General features: G+C 38.1%; 1 protein-coding gene across 1 annotated transcript in view; it reads left to right on the top strand.

The window, feature by feature from the left end:
- The window catches only part of LOC107662807 (O-acetyl-ADP-ribose deacetylase MACROD2-like), a 443,444-nt gene that overhangs the window by 56,216 nt on the left and 368,486 nt on the right, over positions 1 to 18,742 (top strand). Inside the window, exon 3 of the mRNA XM_016452921.1 lies at positions 14,684 to 14,800. Within this exon, the coding sequence (XP_016308407.1) occupies positions 14,684 to 14,800 (117 nt within the window). The remainder of the gene's footprint in view (positions 1 to 14,683; positions 14,801 to 18,742) is intronic.

Below are 18,742 nucleotides of genomic sequence, written 5' to 3'. Positions count from 1 at the left end.
TGATAAAATATGAAAAACTTAGATTTGGCTGAACTTAGTGTTGGGCGATATGCTCAATTTTCATATCATCCTATCGTCAGGCTGAGATCGCCGATACACAATATTATCGTGCTAATATATGTAATTATTTACTTAGTTTCATTGCGAGAAAGTGAACCAATGCGCAATACTGTAAAAACACTGAAAAAGAAATATAATGCAACAAATAAGCCCTAATATTAATTAGATAGTATTACTAGCCTGATAATAATAATAATAATAATAATCGTCTTGCTATCGTCAAAGGCATCAACCACAGGCGACATCTCTGTCTATCGTCGATACACGATACTATCATCTATCGGCACAACCCTAATATATATATATTTCAAGTACACACTCAATCTTTGATCAAGCTGTTAAAAAGTTTTTTTTTTTTTCATTTAGCATCTTTTCCTGCTGTCTGTTATGTATTGATTTTTATTTTCAACTCTCGGCTGCCTTGGCAACTTACATTTTCAGGCCATCACATTTTCTTTGACCTTCAAACATAGAGCTGCTCTACAGGTGCATCTCTCGCTTGTGCTCCAGTCCAATTACTCATTCCCCTCACTTCAGGCCCATGACCTTTGACCCAGTACGTATGATTGCATTCTTCCGTTTTTGTTTAAGTTCGTTTTATTTTGGCACAGGAGATTCAGGCTCCATCATTCTCACAGTGGAGTCTCTGTACGCGCTGGCTGTACACTTAGGTGAACGGCCCCACAACAGAAACAGATGTTCATGCATTTTAATCTGAAATTGTGGCTTTTGTTTGTCTGGCTCCATCTCTCTTCATTTCCGTAATTACTGCTTCTGTGGAAAAGTCCATCTGAGCCAGGAATGCAGAGAGACAGAATGGTGTTTTTCTCACTCTTTCTTTCTGATGGACAGACAGACTCAATTTCACTTTTTGCCTGTAATTACTTGGGATTGGCGGCCAGCGCTGTTGTCATTTTCCCAGAAATAACAAGTGAACAGAGGCCCTCTGTCCCAAGACTCACCTCTGACTGGTCGTCTATTTACCTTCACGGCACTGGGGCTGAACTTAGGACAGAATTAACTTCACTGGTGTCCTTGTGCTGGTTGAGACACAGCTGCTTTACTGCTTCAATTGGAAGTAAAATGGAATACTTTTTTGTCACACTTTGATCATTGACGATTTAATGTGTATTTTTATTCGTTGACGGCAGTACTTGAAAGGTGGGAATGCAGAGCTTTTTTTTGTGGATGACACACACACACACACACACATATATATATATACAGTATATATACACATACAATCTAGTAAAAAGTCACTAGTCATGCATTCATAGGTCAGCTATAGCAGAGCAGCAATAAAACACTCACACAATTGTGCAAAGTCTTTGAAATGACAAGATTCTCTTTCACACTTAATGTTTTGGTGGTACATTTAAGTCTAGGTTTTCTTATACATATTTGTGTGAGTGTATGAACGCGTGAGTCTGTGTTTATGTGTTGCTTTGGCTTTGCTGGAGAAGAGTAATTGCGACTGTATGAACAGGTGCCAAAGGCAATGTGACCTGAGGGTGCAGGTGATAATGGCCATATCAGCAGAGAGTTTTCTTTGTAATAAGACGCTGTATGAGAAGTCAAAGGTGAAAAAATCACAGTTATATTGTTTGGAGGGGAAAAGGAGGTGCGAGTGTGTGTGTGTGTGTGTGTGTGTGTGTGTGTGTACATAGGTATGACTGTCTGAAGGAAATCACAATCCTCAGTTCTTTAGCCTTGAAGTGTGGCTGCATTTTGTTGGGAATGTAGACCGTCTCTTGCCCTTATTTGACAGTCTCTGCTTCCTCTAGAGCCTACAACAAAAATACAAGTCTAACAAAATATCACAAGACATTCAGAATGACTGGCAAGTGTCAGGGCTACGATGTCCCCAGGAGTCCGGCTCCGCCGTGGTCTGGCACCGAGCCGTCCGCAGCTGTCAGAGTCCTGTGCAGCAAAACGCCAGCACCAGATGAGCTTTGGTAACCTAACCTGGCCCAGGACGTTTTATGAGCCTGGGAACAATCCTGTGTTTTCTTTGAAATGCCTGACCCGACTCCCTGGGTGCTAGACACTAGTGTTATTCCAGTGCTACCCCAATGATTTTATTTTTTTCTTTCCCTCCTTTTTTTTCAACTGTGGCCAAAACATTATAGAAAATGAATTTCGATGTGTCTGCAGATCTTCTAATCCAATAAGAATGTTCAAAATGGGGTTCCTGTCTTTTTTCTCCTTCTCAGAGTTGCTTTAAGAGGTGTTTTGGTTGTGTTTTCACGGGTCCGGTCTAATGACAGTGAAATGTGAGTGCACTGAAAAGCAGTTTGATCACAGTGAGAGACCGAGGACTAAATAAACACAAATGTTCAGAGTGTCTGTCCTGCCATTGTAAAACCTTTTATGAGTTCTTTGCTTCACTGAAAGAATTTAGCCACAACAAAGACAGATCAAATGTAGTTTTCTAAGGATAGTCAGGGCTGCTGGATACACTATTTGGACCTTTTAAAGAATGGACAGAGCTTATCTTACGTATTTATTTGTAATTATAAGAGCACTGTGCTTCAGTGCATGTTTTTGTTTTCCTATATTTGTCACTTCTAAAATTATGTAGTATAGTAAATATGTTCACTGTAACAATGAAGACAAGAGAAAGTGAAAACAAATCGTATTGATCTATGTTGTACTTGACCCTTTAGGGCATTTGTTTCCTGTTTTGCACTCATGAAATATGTCCAAAAGTGAGATCTACTTCACCCTGTGATATCCGTCATAGCCAAAATGACAGTCTAAGGCCTTGTCTACACATTTTTCAGAATTTTTTAAACCCACAATATTTAAAAACCTCATATCCACAGAAAATAAATACCCAAAGCATAAAGAATATTTTATCGCAATATTTTATACACAGTATCACAGTAGGATACTCATAATGTTCTTTCAAGAGGTTTTTGTTAAATGTTGATACATGTTTAAGTTAATAAAATATTTGAATATGCTTCAAGGTTTTTGAAATAAGTCTCTTATACTCACCAAGGCTGCATTTATTTGGTCACAAATATAGATAAAACAGTTAATGTGAAATATCATTACAATTTAAAACAACTCTTCCTATTTGAAAAGATTTAAAAATTTACTTTATTCCTGTAATGGCAAAGCTGAATTTTCAGCATCATTACTCCAGTCTTCAGTTTCACATGATCCTTCAGAAATCATTCTAATAAACTGATTTGCTGCTAAAGAAACATTTTTTTTTTTTATTATCAATGTTGAAAACAGTTGTGCTGCTTAATATTTTTATGGAAACTACTTTTGTGGAAATCATTAACTACGACTTTTGCCTCAATAAACTCCTAATTTGCTGCTTATTAATAGTTAGTAAGGTAGTTGTTTAGGTTAGGTATTGGGTAGGATTAGGGATGTAGAATATGGTCATGTAAAATAAATGCTTTATAAAAACTAATAAACAGCCGATATGTTAATTATAGGCATGCTAACAAGCAACTAGTGAGAATTGGTGAGAATTGGTCCCTATACTAAAGTGTTACCAAAAAAGAAAAAAAGAAAAAATTACTGACCACAGACTTCACTGTGTTTTAATATTTGTAAAACTGTACTAAAACAGTAAAGCTGACTAAAATAAATGAATATGACAGTGAAATATTGACTAAATTTAAAGGATATTTGTCAAAAAACTATGATTTTTTATAAAAACTATGATTAAATCTATGAAAAACTTCTTACCTGTTCACATGCATCACAGAAGTCTTCACTTTAGAAGGCTGTATACAATGGCATTTACGTGTAAATGGGAGGCCAAAATGCACACATATCCATATAGACATGACCTAAGCACAAAACATAAAAGACATATATTAACATTGAGACAGGTGAGATTTTAATCATTTTTATCACCGTTTTGAAGGGAACTTGAATAATGTCGCTCTCTTTATTCCCACTGCCTGAACAGTGAGTGTGATTAGCTAATATAACAATTTGTTGGAACTATCGACGGGTGACGAGACGTCTAATATCTGACATTTAGAGTTCTAAGGATCTCTGATTGGCACTTGATTAGGGTCTAATTCATGCCATTATCTCCTCCAGTAGAATTATCTGGGTAGAAAATTGTGTGGTAAATCACAGGGGCTGCGAACAGGAGGGGTGGGGAGGAGCCGGGAAATAAAGCATAGAGTTGGAATCAACACTTGTAGTTACCTAATCATAAAGTTGACTTTCGGGCCCAACAGAATGGCACGGGACCAACAAGTGTTTGCCAACGCTTTTGGCACAGAGGCGTTTCTCTCAGTGCAGTTCATTTAAGACAATTTACAGAGTTCTGCTTTCTTTCCACCTCCAGAGTTTCCGTTCCTCACCCAGCCCACCCTAACCCACCCCGGCCTGCACTTAATGGCAGCTGCTCCCCCAGGCCTGAACTCCAAACCTCAACGGGGACAGAAAATAATTAGGGAGGGAAAATTGTGCCTGACACCATTTCTGAAAAGCAGGGTATTGTAATGAAAGCAGAGCAAGGATCTTTGTGTCAGAGGGAAAAATTGAAAGGAAAAGAGTCAGAGAGAGAAAGACTTTGCGAGAAAGGCCTTTGGGGGGTTAGCGAGGCATTACTGTCTCACCGCAGCGCTTGTGGGAGAACGTTGAAACTCATGCATGTGTCCAACAGGAACCTCACTTTTCTCCAGGCACCGTCTGCACTTTTGCAGGTGGAATGATAGGATATTGAGGTTGCAAGGATCTGAGAGAAGCACCTACACACTGTACAGTAGTTTTTTTGTTGTTGTTGAAAATATCTTTAAAATGTATTCATTGTTTCATTAATTTTAGTCAGTTTTATTCTAACTACAATAATATCAAATTTTAGCCATTTTGTTATTTTTAATGTATTTATATGTGATATTCAATCATTTTATATATAAAATGTTTATCAAAGAAATAACTGTCCTTGTTGTGAAAACCTGAGCTACAGAAAAAATTAATTATTTAGAACTCTATTAAATAGAGTTATTTGTTGTAAAACAGTATTGTACATTACTATATTTTAGTTATTCATTGTCTAAAATAATTAATTTTAATAGTGATTAACATAGTTTCATTTTATTTCTGATCGAAAAGAAAATATATTTTTCAGTTTACTGGTATAAATAATTCTTTCTAGATTTCTCCTCTTCAAAAATTTTTAGTGCATTGTCATAACATCTTGCAGTGTTTTTCTCTTTTTTTTCTGTCTTAAATTGATGAATTATTGTCATGATGCAATTTTTCATCTCGTCTTCATTATTGTTGACAAAATCAATGGAGAACACCTTCAAAATAAATAACTCAACTGGCACAGTCACACGCCTTGAGCGGATCGATGCAACATTAGCGTTAATGGCGGAGGAGACTTGGAATGGCAGTGGTGGACAACACCAGATGCTATGCTGCATAGTTGGGGAGCGGATAAATGACAGATCCGCTGTTGAAAGGTCCAGCGGGGGCATCTTGGCTTTTAAAGAGGAGTGAAATATTACACTGGGCGGCATAGTTGCAGGATTACTACATGCTGGAAGTGCTGTTTTTAGAGCCTTGGCAGCTGTCTTGAAACCACAGGAAGCCAGGAACTGCAAATTTCTTTAATAGCCGAGCGATCAGTGTTTATACTTTAGGGGACTACATGAATATGCTCTTGGTGGGTTTTATTTGATGAACACGGTTGTGTTGTCACACTTTAGTTTGCATAATGAGCCACAGAGCAGATGATGGTAACTTGCAGAAGCTCTCAAAAACATCTTGGAACGTGTCTTAATTGACACTGACCAGCCAAATAAAGAAACAAATGCGTTGCTTAAGTGTATTGGTAAGACATTAATTGTTAGTATTGCACCAGAAAGACGCAAATAGCACACTATATCTCTTAATGACACGTTCTCCGCTCAAAGGTGACAATAAACACCACACTTAGCTAATGACGATCAGAGGCTGCCCTTGTAAGTTTGCTAGCGTCGCAATCAGCAGGGAATTCTCCTTAAATCCTCCCCAGATTAGAAAATAAATTGACACCCCGGCTCGCATCTGGGTCATGCTTCTGCTGCGGCACGTCTGAGACCTGCTTTCGGTGTTGTTAATTCATTTGTCATGAACAGAAATCATCAGAGTCGCTAGGGAACGATTGGGAACAGTAAGTCCTGCATTTGGAGCCCTACACAAATTCCCCTGGTTAGACAGCCATGGTTATTGATTCCCACAAAGAATTACATTGTTTTGTGCCACACGTTGTTGTGTCTGACTGGAAAGTCGAGGAATCGGCTGACTGGACATGATTGCGCCCGGGATCCAGGTCCGGGCCCCTGGGCTCATTACCTGGGCTGGATGGGAGAATAGGCTCTCGGCTCTGCTTTCTCATCTCAAAAGCCATTTTTTTATAGGAATTCCTCTCTAAATATACCTGCGGTGGGTGAAGTGGGGGGTTAGTGAGATTACGGTATTGAGCCGGCAGACGGTTTCAGTTTTAGCACCCAAAGTGATTTCAGATTGCCTGTCTTTAGAGATGCATGAGTGCATTTTGATACCTTCGCTTAGCAGCTAAACGGGGAACACGGGCTGCCACTCACTTCGATATATCGTTTTTTAAAATGTGGTCGATTCAATATCGATTCTCAAAGGCCACAAATCGATTTTTTTCAATATTTATTTCCACAAACATTGAAGATAAGATTTACGTTAATCTTATTACTAGTCTAATCCACTAGATGTCACCCCCTTATTTACCTCGAGCGATGTTACAACGGAGAGTCCGTCATTCATTCATTGCTTAAAATGGCGGATTCAGGTGTGTTCCCGACGTCAACACCACCTTTCACATAAAAAGTCAGAGGTATGGAAGCATTTTAGATATCGCAAGCACGATGACAAAGATACTGTGGACAAGAACAAAGCTATATGCCAAACAGTTGATGGGCCCTATTGACTTGACTTCCAAAGTATGGAGAAAAATATATGGAAGTCAATGGGGACCAAAACAGTTTGGTTATCCATATTCTTCAAAATATCTTCTTTTGTGTTCAACAGAAGAAAAGAAATTCATACATGCATAAATGATGACAGAATTTTTATTTTTGGTTGAACTATCATTTTTTTTTTTAATAAAAATAAAAAATATTATTTGTGGCTCTTAATTTCCTATTAATTAACCATTTGTAATCTTATGTTCACTGTTCATTTTTTATAAATATAGTACACTGACACTGACATCACCTGATATGGCATCTGTGGCACCCAGCTTGCTGAACTCGTCTCGAAAATAAATGGAGGGAAATTAAACCTGAGCTACTATGATGCAAGGCCACAGAAATCAGCTGAAGCCTCTCAAGGCATCTAACGGGATTTGCTGTCACAGTGAGCTGAACTCCCAGATTACTTCTGAAAATCATTACTTGCATCGTACAACAATGCAATCAGTTTAATATCCTTCAGAAGTCACGTAGGCTGGTGCCAAACAGACGTTTGGTACTAATGCATTAGAGTCCCAGAGATGTGTTACTCTGAAGCTCTTGTATTGCAGATATTTTGTAATCGGGAACTCGCTTTAGACCTTGCAGTCCAGCAGCCTCTTGCCTAGAATATTGATGAGAGTCTGAAAACACCCTTAATGTGAGTGTCGGTGTGCATGTGTGTGATAGATAATCCCATGCAGGTGGACAAAAGATGAGAGTCCAGGGACTTGAGCCCAGTGAGAAGATGATGAGGGGAAGAGGAGAAGAATTCAGCAGCAGCTGGTGAAGGCTCCAGGGCACCTGAAGACATCTCTCACCCAGCCTTGCTCTCTTCTCTCATGGGGAGAGTTCACCTAACACCTGCTGGAGGTGTTCTGAAGATCCATAAAGAACTAAATCTGCACTCTCACACAACCACGTTCAATCTACCACTGTCTTCTTTAACTTCAGGCACTTTTATGTCCCTTGTCTTGTTTTTCATCTTAAGCAAGAAATGTAACATTTGAAAAAAAAATAATCTTCAAATCATAATATCTTTAAAACATTTTCATCACTGTTTCCGAAAATCCTGAAATATTTCCAAAATGTATGTAATTTTATTGTGCTTTTAATATAAAACAGCTAGGGCACACCAAAGCTTTTTTTTTTAATATATATCCAAAAGTTTGCGGTCAGCTAGATTTTTTTATTTATTTATTTTTTTTATGTTTTTGAACATCTTTTTAATAATCACCTAGGCTGCATTTATTTAGTTAAAATACAGTGAATACTAATATAATGAAATATTATTAGAATTTAATATAGCTGTTTTCTGTTGTAATATATTTTAAAATGTAATTTATTCCTGTAATGTCAAAGCTGCAATTTCAGCAGCCATTACTTCAGTCTTCAGTGTCACATGATCCTTCAGAAATCATTCTAATATCCTGATTTGGTGCTCAAGAAACATTTCATGTTATTATCAATGTTGAAAACAGTTGTGCTGCTTAATATTTTTGTGGAAACCATGATACATTTATTTTCAGGATTCTTTGTTAAATAGAAAGCTCAAAAGATCAGCATTTATTGTAAAAATTGTGTTGTAAAATTCTTTGTCACTTTTGATCAATTCAGTGCATCCTTGCTGAACAAAAGTATACATTTTTCTTGCTTACTGCCCCCAAAACTTTGAATGGTAGTGTGTTTATTTTTCTTTGCAGTGCTGTTAGTAGCTGTTTTTACATTGAAAACACAGACACACATACATAGGCTGTTTTTAGTCTGAAGTCATCCCTGTCATATGCAGTACATTCATCAGCTAAATCTTCCTTGCCAATAAGCCACTTTATAGTGCTCCCTACTGAGTTGCTGATTTTACAATGTAACATGCATTTTTGCATCGAAATTTGTGTGTCTGCTTTAACCCTGATGGCCTCTAGAAATCTACATATCTCAGCTGAGTCACTGGCTTTGTGTGATAAACACAAAATAAGCAAGAGAAAGAAACTTTTTTTTTTTAGGCTGATCCAAGTGAAGATGAAAGCTATCATGCCAGTATGGTACATGCTTGGCGTGGGATTGTGAGGATACAGAATAAATCAGCATTTGTGATGTTTTTCTGACTAGCCTGAGACATGCAGAGGGCAGTAATATGAGAGCTTCATACACATCAAATAATCAGACATAGGAGAGAAGGCTCCACAAAAGCTGAAACACATTTGATGTGTTCACCAGCAGCATCAGGTCAGATAATAATGGGCTTTGACAGGCTGTGAGGAGGTGAGGAAATCGTGATTTTGTTCATGTACTGATTGACTTGTATCACCTGATCTCCATCCGCTCCTTGGCCTCCAGCTCCAGATTTTGCTCAGTAGCTCTGTACAAACAGGAATCATGGAAGTTCGGGATTTGAACTCTGACATTATTAGAGGGAGACATTATGCTAATGCTCACCTCTAGGTGATGGTTAGCCCATGTGTATATTGAGTTGTTGGGAATGCATGTTACTTGATTGTAAACTTGATGTTATGATGTACAAGGTGTATTTGTGAGAAAATATTTTCATAAACAAGAGTTAGAGATAATAACCTTTTATATCAAATAATATTAATGTTGTTTTATATGAACAATTAAATGATATTCTTTTACTAATTTTATTTTAATTTTAAATACTACTATTTTTTTAACTCAACCTCATCAGTAGGTTGCTTGAGGACTAGGATCAGTCAACAGACAGCAAATGGGATGATCTGTAACATCATGATATTTTCTTTTAACCATCCTTAATGAAAAACAAGCATTTTGCTAAGCATTATTAATTATTACTTTTGAGTAAACACATCTTCATGCGCTTCTGCAAACAGACTGCCATTACTGAGAGTTTATTTCCTACGTAAATGCTTCTCTTCTGCTGAACCCAAACATTCACACATGCATGTTGATTACCTATTCAACATACTACATACATTTTTTGCCTTTTAACTGTGCTTGCAATCTGCAATAACATGCTCCACTTCCTGTAACACTCATCTCTCAAAGGCTGTGGTGTGCTTGACCAGATGTATTCACTAGAGGCGTGATTCACAGCCAACTGACTTTTAATGCTAACGCATAAGAGCTGTAATAATGTACTTGTGGCAAAATATGCTGTTTTTACGGCAATGCTGTTTGCTGAGCAAGAGGCCTGCTATATAGTAGACATTGTTTTATAAAGTGTTTAAAATGATACAATAGTTGGTTCTGGTCCTAGAGTTTGATTAGCTGAGAGTGCTGATATACAGCAGTGGAACTTTGTCAGTCTGTTAATTAGGGATTGTCAGTGATTCCTTCTGTAGGCTAGGTTACATCATAAGGCCGTGTGTCCACCAAAGCATTTTTTTCCCCAAGCTAGTGTATTTTTTCAATTGTTTTCAATGGGAGCAGTTAGGGGAGGGCGATGTGAGCTAAAATTCATATCACGATATTTTACACTGTCCATATATGAGAAAAAAAATTACAGGCAAAATATTTTAACCTTATTTAACTAGAAAAAGTGAGGGATTTTTTTTATTGTGCCATTGTTTTTCTCAAAAAGTGCAAACGTGCAACATGAGGTAGGCCTGTATGAATTAAATTAAATTAAATATTGCGTGTTTGAGTAGGCCAGTGGTTCCTAAACTTTTTCTGCCGGGCTCCCCTTTTGTAGAGAAAAATATTTTCAAGGCCTCACCACCCCCTCTTTTTTTGTTTTTTTTTGGAAAGTCTCTTATGCTCACCAAGGCTACATTTATTTATTAAAAATACAGTAAACACTGTAATATTGTGAAATTGTCCATTTAAATTATATATTTGAATGCTTTAACATATAGGCTACTGTATTCCTGTGATCAAAGCTGAATTTTCATCATGATTACTCCAGTCTTCATTGTCACATGATCCTTTACAAATCATTCTATTATGCTGATTTGCTGCTCAGTAACCATTTCTGATTATTGTCAATGTTGTAAACATTTGTGCTGCTTAATATTTTTGAGGAAACTATTTTTTTCACGATTCTCTTATGAATATTTGAAATGGTCCTTTGTGTCAGAGCGCTGGAGTTCGTCAGAAATAGAACGGGACATCAGTTTACTGTCATGGATTTGTCGTGTTGCGTCGCACCGCATCCACAGCAGAGAACATCAGGGTTCTATTTGCTTTTGTCAAATCGCGCCGCTCGCGTCTGGTATAGACACGTTGTTTTGGTATTTGTGAATCTTAAGTATATTCATAATCTGCTTTACGTTTACCTGGCACTGGAAGTCCTTTCACAAACTTGTAACTTACATGCTTAGGGCAGAACCATGCATCGTTCATTTATATTTCTAAATGGCTGCTTGCAATACAACTCTGATTCTTCAATCGCGCCATCTCGTGGTCTGTTATTGATACAACCACAACTGCTACAACTGATAACGGAGCGCTCAAGCGGGTACTGCAAGTCATGTTGAGGTCATTAAAATGTCAAATTAATATTTTACATTCAATTATTTACTTATCAGACAAGTGGCCGCATGATAAGCGGGAAAATTACGCAGTGTAGTCTTTATCGTCCTGCAGAGGCTTCTTGTGCAAAATAATCTGCTGACTATACACGATCCCTCAGTTTGGGAGCCACAAAATAAAGTCCAGGCCTGGTCCTCTCTCGTCTTTCACTGTCATCGCTCCTCCTTTTATCCTTCCGGAGCTCCTCCGTGGGACTCGAGACCGGTGAGTGGTGCAGGTGTCGCTCATTATCAATTACTCCACCGGCCTCGCTCCGTTCCCACGGCTCTCGGCCCCGCCCCACTCATCACAGTAAGTAATACAGACTCTCTCATCTCCCTATAGTAAGACAATCTCTGGCGCCTGGTGTGTTTAGCTGGCTAAAAATGCTTTGGTGGACACGCGGCCTAATTCCAGTAGGAATTAATGTTTGAGTGAATCAATGAATCGTTCTCTGAACCAATTCCTTCAAAACACTAATTATTTTATGAACAAAACACATGACTTATAGGTGTGTAGGGCTGGGTACCGAGTTCGATACTTTTTAGGCACCGACCGAATTGCCTCGATACCATCGAGTATCGAAAAACGTCTCGTCGTTCAGTACCAAATTTCGATACCTAAGGGGTTAATCTCGTCAGCGTCAGTGAGCCAATAAGCCTGCAGCACTAGCCGGTGTGTTCGACTAGAAGAGGTACGGCGCAGATCGATCAGTGTGACCGAAAGCGCGTGTTATGTGACCATTCATGCAAACTGTAGCATCACGCTACATAAGACAATAAATAAGATTTATATTCCACTTTTACTCAAAACTCACTTTAAACCACCATCGAGTGTTTGTAATAACTTACGATTGCCGTCTAATTTGTGGTTTGGCCATGTAATGTTGCTGAAATTAAATATGGTATTACCTCTGAGTCAGAGCAGCGATCATGGAAGAGAGAACACAGGCAGACAGCGCTGGAAGCTGCTAATGCTCATCAGTAAATCAGTGGAAAATAAATAGAAATCATGATTCTGTCTGAGCTATCCGTTTTAAAACGAACACGCACTAGTGTAGATGTAGCCTAACAGATGTGTAAACTGAAGACTATTTGAGCTTTATTAAAACTATTTGCACTGATTTATTGTGTTGGTTACATTTTGTTCCTTTGTGCAGTGGCTCAGGAGATGAGTCTTTGAGTTTGTATAAACATCAACAAGCTGAAAAATAAAACCAAAGTTTTTTTTTTTAGATAATGTAATCTTGTTAAAATTGATTTCATAAAATTGGTATCGAAAAAAGTATCGTTCAGGAACCGGTATCGAAGTCAAGGTATCGGTATCGATATCAAACATTTTTGAACGATACCCAGCCCTATAGGTGTGTCATTGAATCCTTAACTTAACCGGTTTGTTTAAAAATGACGATTCATTCATGAAATGAACAAGTCCGTCTGTGAAGCATTGAATTGTTCACTGATTCATTCAGGAATGGAACAAACAACTCTCTTTATTGAGTGAGTCATTGAATCATTCACAAAAATGTAATTGTTCAAAAACACTGATTCATTCAGGAATCAAACACAAATACTGTTTGTTGCTGGGAGACACGACGGTCAATACTGTTTTGCCATTGTTTGGAACTGTTTTCGTTGACACAACAGGAGTAGACAATGTAATATTGTCTCTAAAATGTAAGTTTCTTATTATTAACTTCTTTTTTTTATTGAGCTGTTGTACAAAATGAATATTGTTGAACTTGAGCGATCTCTCCATCAATGCTGATCTAAAGAAAATTGTGACAAAAAACCTGTATGTAGTTTTTGTCAACTTGGGTAGAGTTTCTGACAAGGAAGAAGAGCAAGGAAAATGGGGCTTTGTTTTTTTTTTTGGCCGAAGCTGTTCGCACTCATTTACAACGTCATTGCACAATGAATGAGCGAGTGGATCAGGTCGATCATGAAATTTAGCTCGAGCTCAGCCTCTCTTCTGTAACAGCGGGCTGTCTGTCATCTTTATTGCCTCTCATCTGCTTGTGTCATTAGCGTACTGAGACTGATCTCCTTTATGACATGCTGTTCATCTCTCTGCAAACCAGATCAGTGGCAGCAGCTAAAACATACATTTAGGTCACATGTATCACAACCTGTTGGTTGGGGTGTTCAATCAATAACAGGTTGTGAAGCTTTTTTTAACACAGGAATGATTTGTCTTCATTTGTTCAAAGTCAACATGAACACCATTTTGAACTCATTTAATGTCAATAATGTGACATTGAACCCCCCCAAAGTTTCAGATATTGAAAAAGGTATTACATTTCGATGAAAGATTATGAAAACGTTTTTTTTTTCCTTCGGAATGACGTGTACATACTGTAAATGGGGTCAGTTTTAATTTCATGTTCTCTTTATAATGATTTTCTTGAGAATAGAGTATAGGAGCTATGCGTCTGTATTTCGGCTACATGTTTTGCAGGTTTATTCATTTTTCTTATGACTATACCTTTATGATGTTTCTCTGTGATTGATAATGGGTCATGGGCTTTAGAGGGAGTGAAATCATTTGGATTTCTATTTCTCTGTCTACTCATGTAAGCTGTACTATCAGTCAAAAGCATCCTGGGCTTAACCATGTGAAATTAAAACATTGGGAGGTGGGAACAGCCAAGGGAAAACAACACAAAAACAAAAGCTTCAAGACAAAAGACATTCATTTTATACAAATCAACAGTGTTTGGGGACATGAATAACTTTTTAGTATCAGTAGTTCAAGGGTCATACCTTCTTCTACAAGGGCTGACAACATATCTCTAAGTGTTTTTGTTTTATTTTGTTGAGGCCTGTATAAATTCAGTTTTATTTTAAAACCTTAATTTATTAGAATAGCTCAGCACAGAATTGAAATCATCATAATTTCTTCATATTGTTCCAAATCAGAATGCATTTGTCTTCTGTGTATCACAAAAGGAGAAATTTTGAAGATTTTGACCATGATATATAATATATATTTTTTTCTTAATGTTTTTTTTTTTTTTTTCCTATTGGACATAGAAAGTCATTGTCACAGGCTATGAACTGTTGTTGTGTGTGACCGTTCTTCTTCTGTAGTTTTGGAACAACATGAGTGAATTTTTATTTCAGCCAGAAAAAAAAATTCAACAAACGTTTCTGTTGTCACATCAGTGTTGTATTTCTCTCTTTCAGTGGATGGCTGCATACACAGAGCCGCGGGTCATCTCCTGTATGATGAGTGCCACTCGTTAAATGGCTGTGAGACTGGAAAAGCCAAAATCACCTGCGGCTACGACCTTCCTGCTAAATGTAAGTATCAGCTTGTTGCCCTTATTTTTATTATAATTTTTTTGCTGGAAATGAAGATCACTGAATGCAGAAGCCAAGGGAACAGCAGCGTTCACAAACTTACCTTGTAGTTTTTTTTAAACAATAAGCATGACTTTTAGAGTTAATTACCAGTGTAATGAGTGGGTGTTACCATGCTTCAACTTTGTGACGTTCCTGCGGCAGAGCACCCATTGTTTGCAGCGATGCAGTTCGAGCGCGTATGTGTGATTAATGGAGTGGTATTATTAGTGCGCTGATTATCATGATGACTTGCTGTGGTGTGCTTGGTTGGCTGAAGGGGCCATCTGTACTCCAACAAAGACATTAAGGGAACTATTAGTTTGTAATTTGATTGATATTTCATCCTTGATTTATTCCATTAGCTTATGGCATTCTCTGACTCATGTGAGTGATGACGAGCATCATGCTGGTAGCGGCTGGAAGACTGCATTGCTACGAGGCAGCGTCACGGGATTTAGAATGCGAGACGGTGTCTTGTGTCATGCCATCCGCCTGCTGTGGTGAAGATGTGCTTAAAACATTACCGGACTCTAATCTATGGGCTTCTCCTGAGGTGGTCTGATGAAGATAAACAAGGTCATTGCTCTTCTAAACCCCATTAGATGGTGATTTGCAGGTCGTAGCTGGTTTAAGATGGCTTAACTGGTCTTCTAGCTTCGTCAAGCTTGTGTTCAGTCAGCTAAATGGTTAGTCAGTTGGTTTAGTTGGCCAACCAGCTGTTCTCCCAGTCTTACCAGCCAGTGCTCTTGCATGATGTGGTTTACTGGTTTTAACCAATTTAGCTAGTCTCCCAGCCTGGTTAAGCTGGTTTAGTTGACTGACCAGCTTGTCTCCCATTCTTAGATAAGTTAACTTGTCTCCCAGCCTGGTTAAGCCAGTTTAGTTGGTAATCCAGCTGGTATCCCAGCCTTACCAGCTGACTAGTGTTCTTGAATGATGTGGTTTGCTGGCCGTAGCTAATTTAGCTAGTCTCCCAGGCTGGTTAAACTGGTCAGCTAGCTGGTCTCCCAGCCTTAACAGTTAACTAGCCCTCTTAAATGATGTGGTTTGCTGGTTCTAGTTAATTTAGTTGGTCTCCCAACCTGGTTAACTTGGTTTAGCTGGTCAGCCAGTTGGTTTTCCGGCCTTACCAGCTGACTAGTGCCCAAAACCTGTCTAAAACTAGCAAAACAAACGAATCTAGCAAACTACGCCAGGATAGGAGACAAACTAACCACCTTAGGGGTTACATTCTTGTATTCTTTTATCTGCGCTGTTTTTTCCATGTAAACAGGCACTAGTCTGATATTTTTAACCATTATAACTTGTTAAAATTGGTTTACTGTTTCAGAATGTTCAATGGCTTTGTGCTTCCTCTAGCTTTTTTAAAACTACAATCATACCTCAGCTTTTTTATTTTATTTGTTTGCTATTCTGTATTTGATTTTTCTGTCATTGAAATGCGGAGCAGCTCAAATATCTGTTTTGTGTTCTGCTACCTGTCTGTTCTAACAAGAAGCTGATATTGACTAAATGAGAAGATCTGTGGCTTTCTCCTCCATCCTTGATTTAATGTTATGTCACTTCTGAGCTAAAACAATTGAATTGGATGTAACAGCATCCAGCAACCTTGAAGCAATCTTTCAGACAGTGATGCCTGAGCTAAAGCTTTTTATAGGCTTATCGAATCCTCTATGGCTGGATTATGTGATTCATTAGTGTAAAGGCAGAACCTCGGCGAGAGGAACATACTGTATGTCTCATTTCAGCCCTTAGGAGATTCATCAGCCCCAAAAACATTAAACGAGTAAGCTGCATTTTGTCTCTTTCTGCATCGGCATCATGTCACTTCATTATTTCTCTGTCAAAGCCGACATCTACTGGAAGTCTTCGAGCTTTCCCTCGCTTCTCTCTTCCTCCCTCCCTCTCTCTCTCTGTATACTCTACCCATCGTTTGGTTTTCTTGTGTTGAGCATTTACTCTTCTGTGACTAATTTCCACCCACACACCCATTCTGAGACTGTCTGTGTTTCCATTTTATTTATTTTCTTTTTATCATTTCAGAATATGTTGTTGAGCGCCTTCTTTCAATAATTTCAGAAAGTCTTTGTTTGTGGTTTATTTAATTTACTTATTTTACTAAGTCACGCTGTGTCGCCAAGTGAAGTTTCTACCAGATTAGCATAATGAATTGTAGGCTAGTGGTTCTCAGCTGATTTTGTTCCAGGACAAAGTTTTTATATTGGACATCAAGTGGTGACCCAACATAGTACCAAACTTGTTTATTGCTCAAAAGAAACCAAGGTGTCCCAATTAACCAATTACGAACAATTTCGCAGCAAAAAAAAACAAACAAACAGGCGCAGCAAAGTCAGCTAAAATGTATTAAATTGACAGCATTTTTATTAAATGATTGAATAAATTAACATTGAAACAAACACTGTGCTCAATATTTGATTGATAATAAATGTCATTTACATTTGCAGTAAAATACACTGATGCTTAGCTTTTGATGTCAACAATAAAAGATATGGTAAGCATTTTTTCCTTCCTTTTAGAAGTTAATAAGTCTATTTATAACTTAGCATTATTATTTTATATTTGCATTTAGCAGAGTTTTTTTTTTACCCTACTTTCGGCAACAATTTCTGAACAGACCTGTGATCCATTTTTGGGTTACGACGACACCAGTTGAGAACCTCTATTATTCTTTTATATGTGTATAATTCATGAATTGGGAAGAAATAATTATGCTTTTGGTGAAAGTGCCAAACCAGAGCCCAAAATATAGAAAATAACAATGACCCTTACTTATTAGGGTTGAAAATCTTTAGGTTCCTCAAGATTGGATTCTTATTTGATTCAGTGGGCCTGTGTCTGACTCTAAAATGATTCTTGATGCTTCTCAGGTTTTTAGCAACAGGGTTTATGTCCTTGACTTTCTTTAGTGTTGCACAATGCACACCATACTTGTATTCATAATGTTTTATCTTGTGTATTTTTTCAAGAAACACATCAAGACCTAGGACAGATCCTTGCGGCACTCTATATTTTACTGGTGATAATTGAGATAACTCCCCATTTAAATGAACAATTTAACATCAAATTCAAATTTGAGGAACATTCATAATTTGAGAGCAAATCTTCTTTATGCCATGGTCTTTATGGTAATGGAGGAAGGACACTCACCACAAACAACACTGCATAGGCAAAACAGGCTGGGACAGTTGCCATGGTTATACTTGCAACTTGCAGCACATTATAATGCATATTTATCATCTCTGAGGCTCATTCTGATTGGACACACAAGCTCTCTTAGCATCACTAATTTGTATGTTTGCGTTCCATCGGCATCTGCTGCGAGATGGTTTACTCTGCTGCGCCACAGAGACAACCAGGGAGAGCGGGATGCAAATGGCACAGATGGTCCTTTTACCTTTTATATCTTGGCATAGTCAAATATTTCCAGCATGGGCTTTTTATGCTTCCATAATTTGCCAGAACATGAGTGCTTTTCCCCTCCAATCTGCTCTCAGAAAGTGTATCCCTCTCTTTTTGGTAGAGAGGCAGGGAGAGGGAGCTCAACTACCTCGACCTTTTCTGGAGTCTTACTTGCGGGCTTCTTTCTTCCCTCTGGAATTGATGAGAACAGATATTTTACAGTGTGCAAGGCCACTTTCTCTCACTCTTTCCCTTTTCTTTGTTTCCTTCCTGCATTCCTTCCTCTAGATTCAGTTGACCTCATAGACTGAGGCTCTGAAGTCTCTGGTGATGTAGAGCAGACACCACAGAAAGAAATTCATCCTAGTTTGTTAGCATCTTTTCGCTATAATTTTTGCTGTTGCATAAACAAGCATGTAGCCCATGACAGTCACCAATTTCTTTCTTCTTCTTCTTCTTCTCCTTCTCCTTCTCCTCCTT

Source organism: Sinocyclocheilus anshuiensis, unplaced genomic scaffold (assembly GCF_001515605.1).
Source record: "Sinocyclocheilus anshuiensis isolate Anshui unplaced genomic scaffold, SAMN03320099.WGS_v1.1 scaffold1164, whole genome shotgun sequence".
NCBI lineage: Eukaryota > Metazoa > Chordata > Actinopteri > Cypriniformes > Cyprinidae > Sinocyclocheilus > Sinocyclocheilus anshuiensis.
This window is presented reverse-complemented; position numbering and strand designations above follow the sequence as displayed.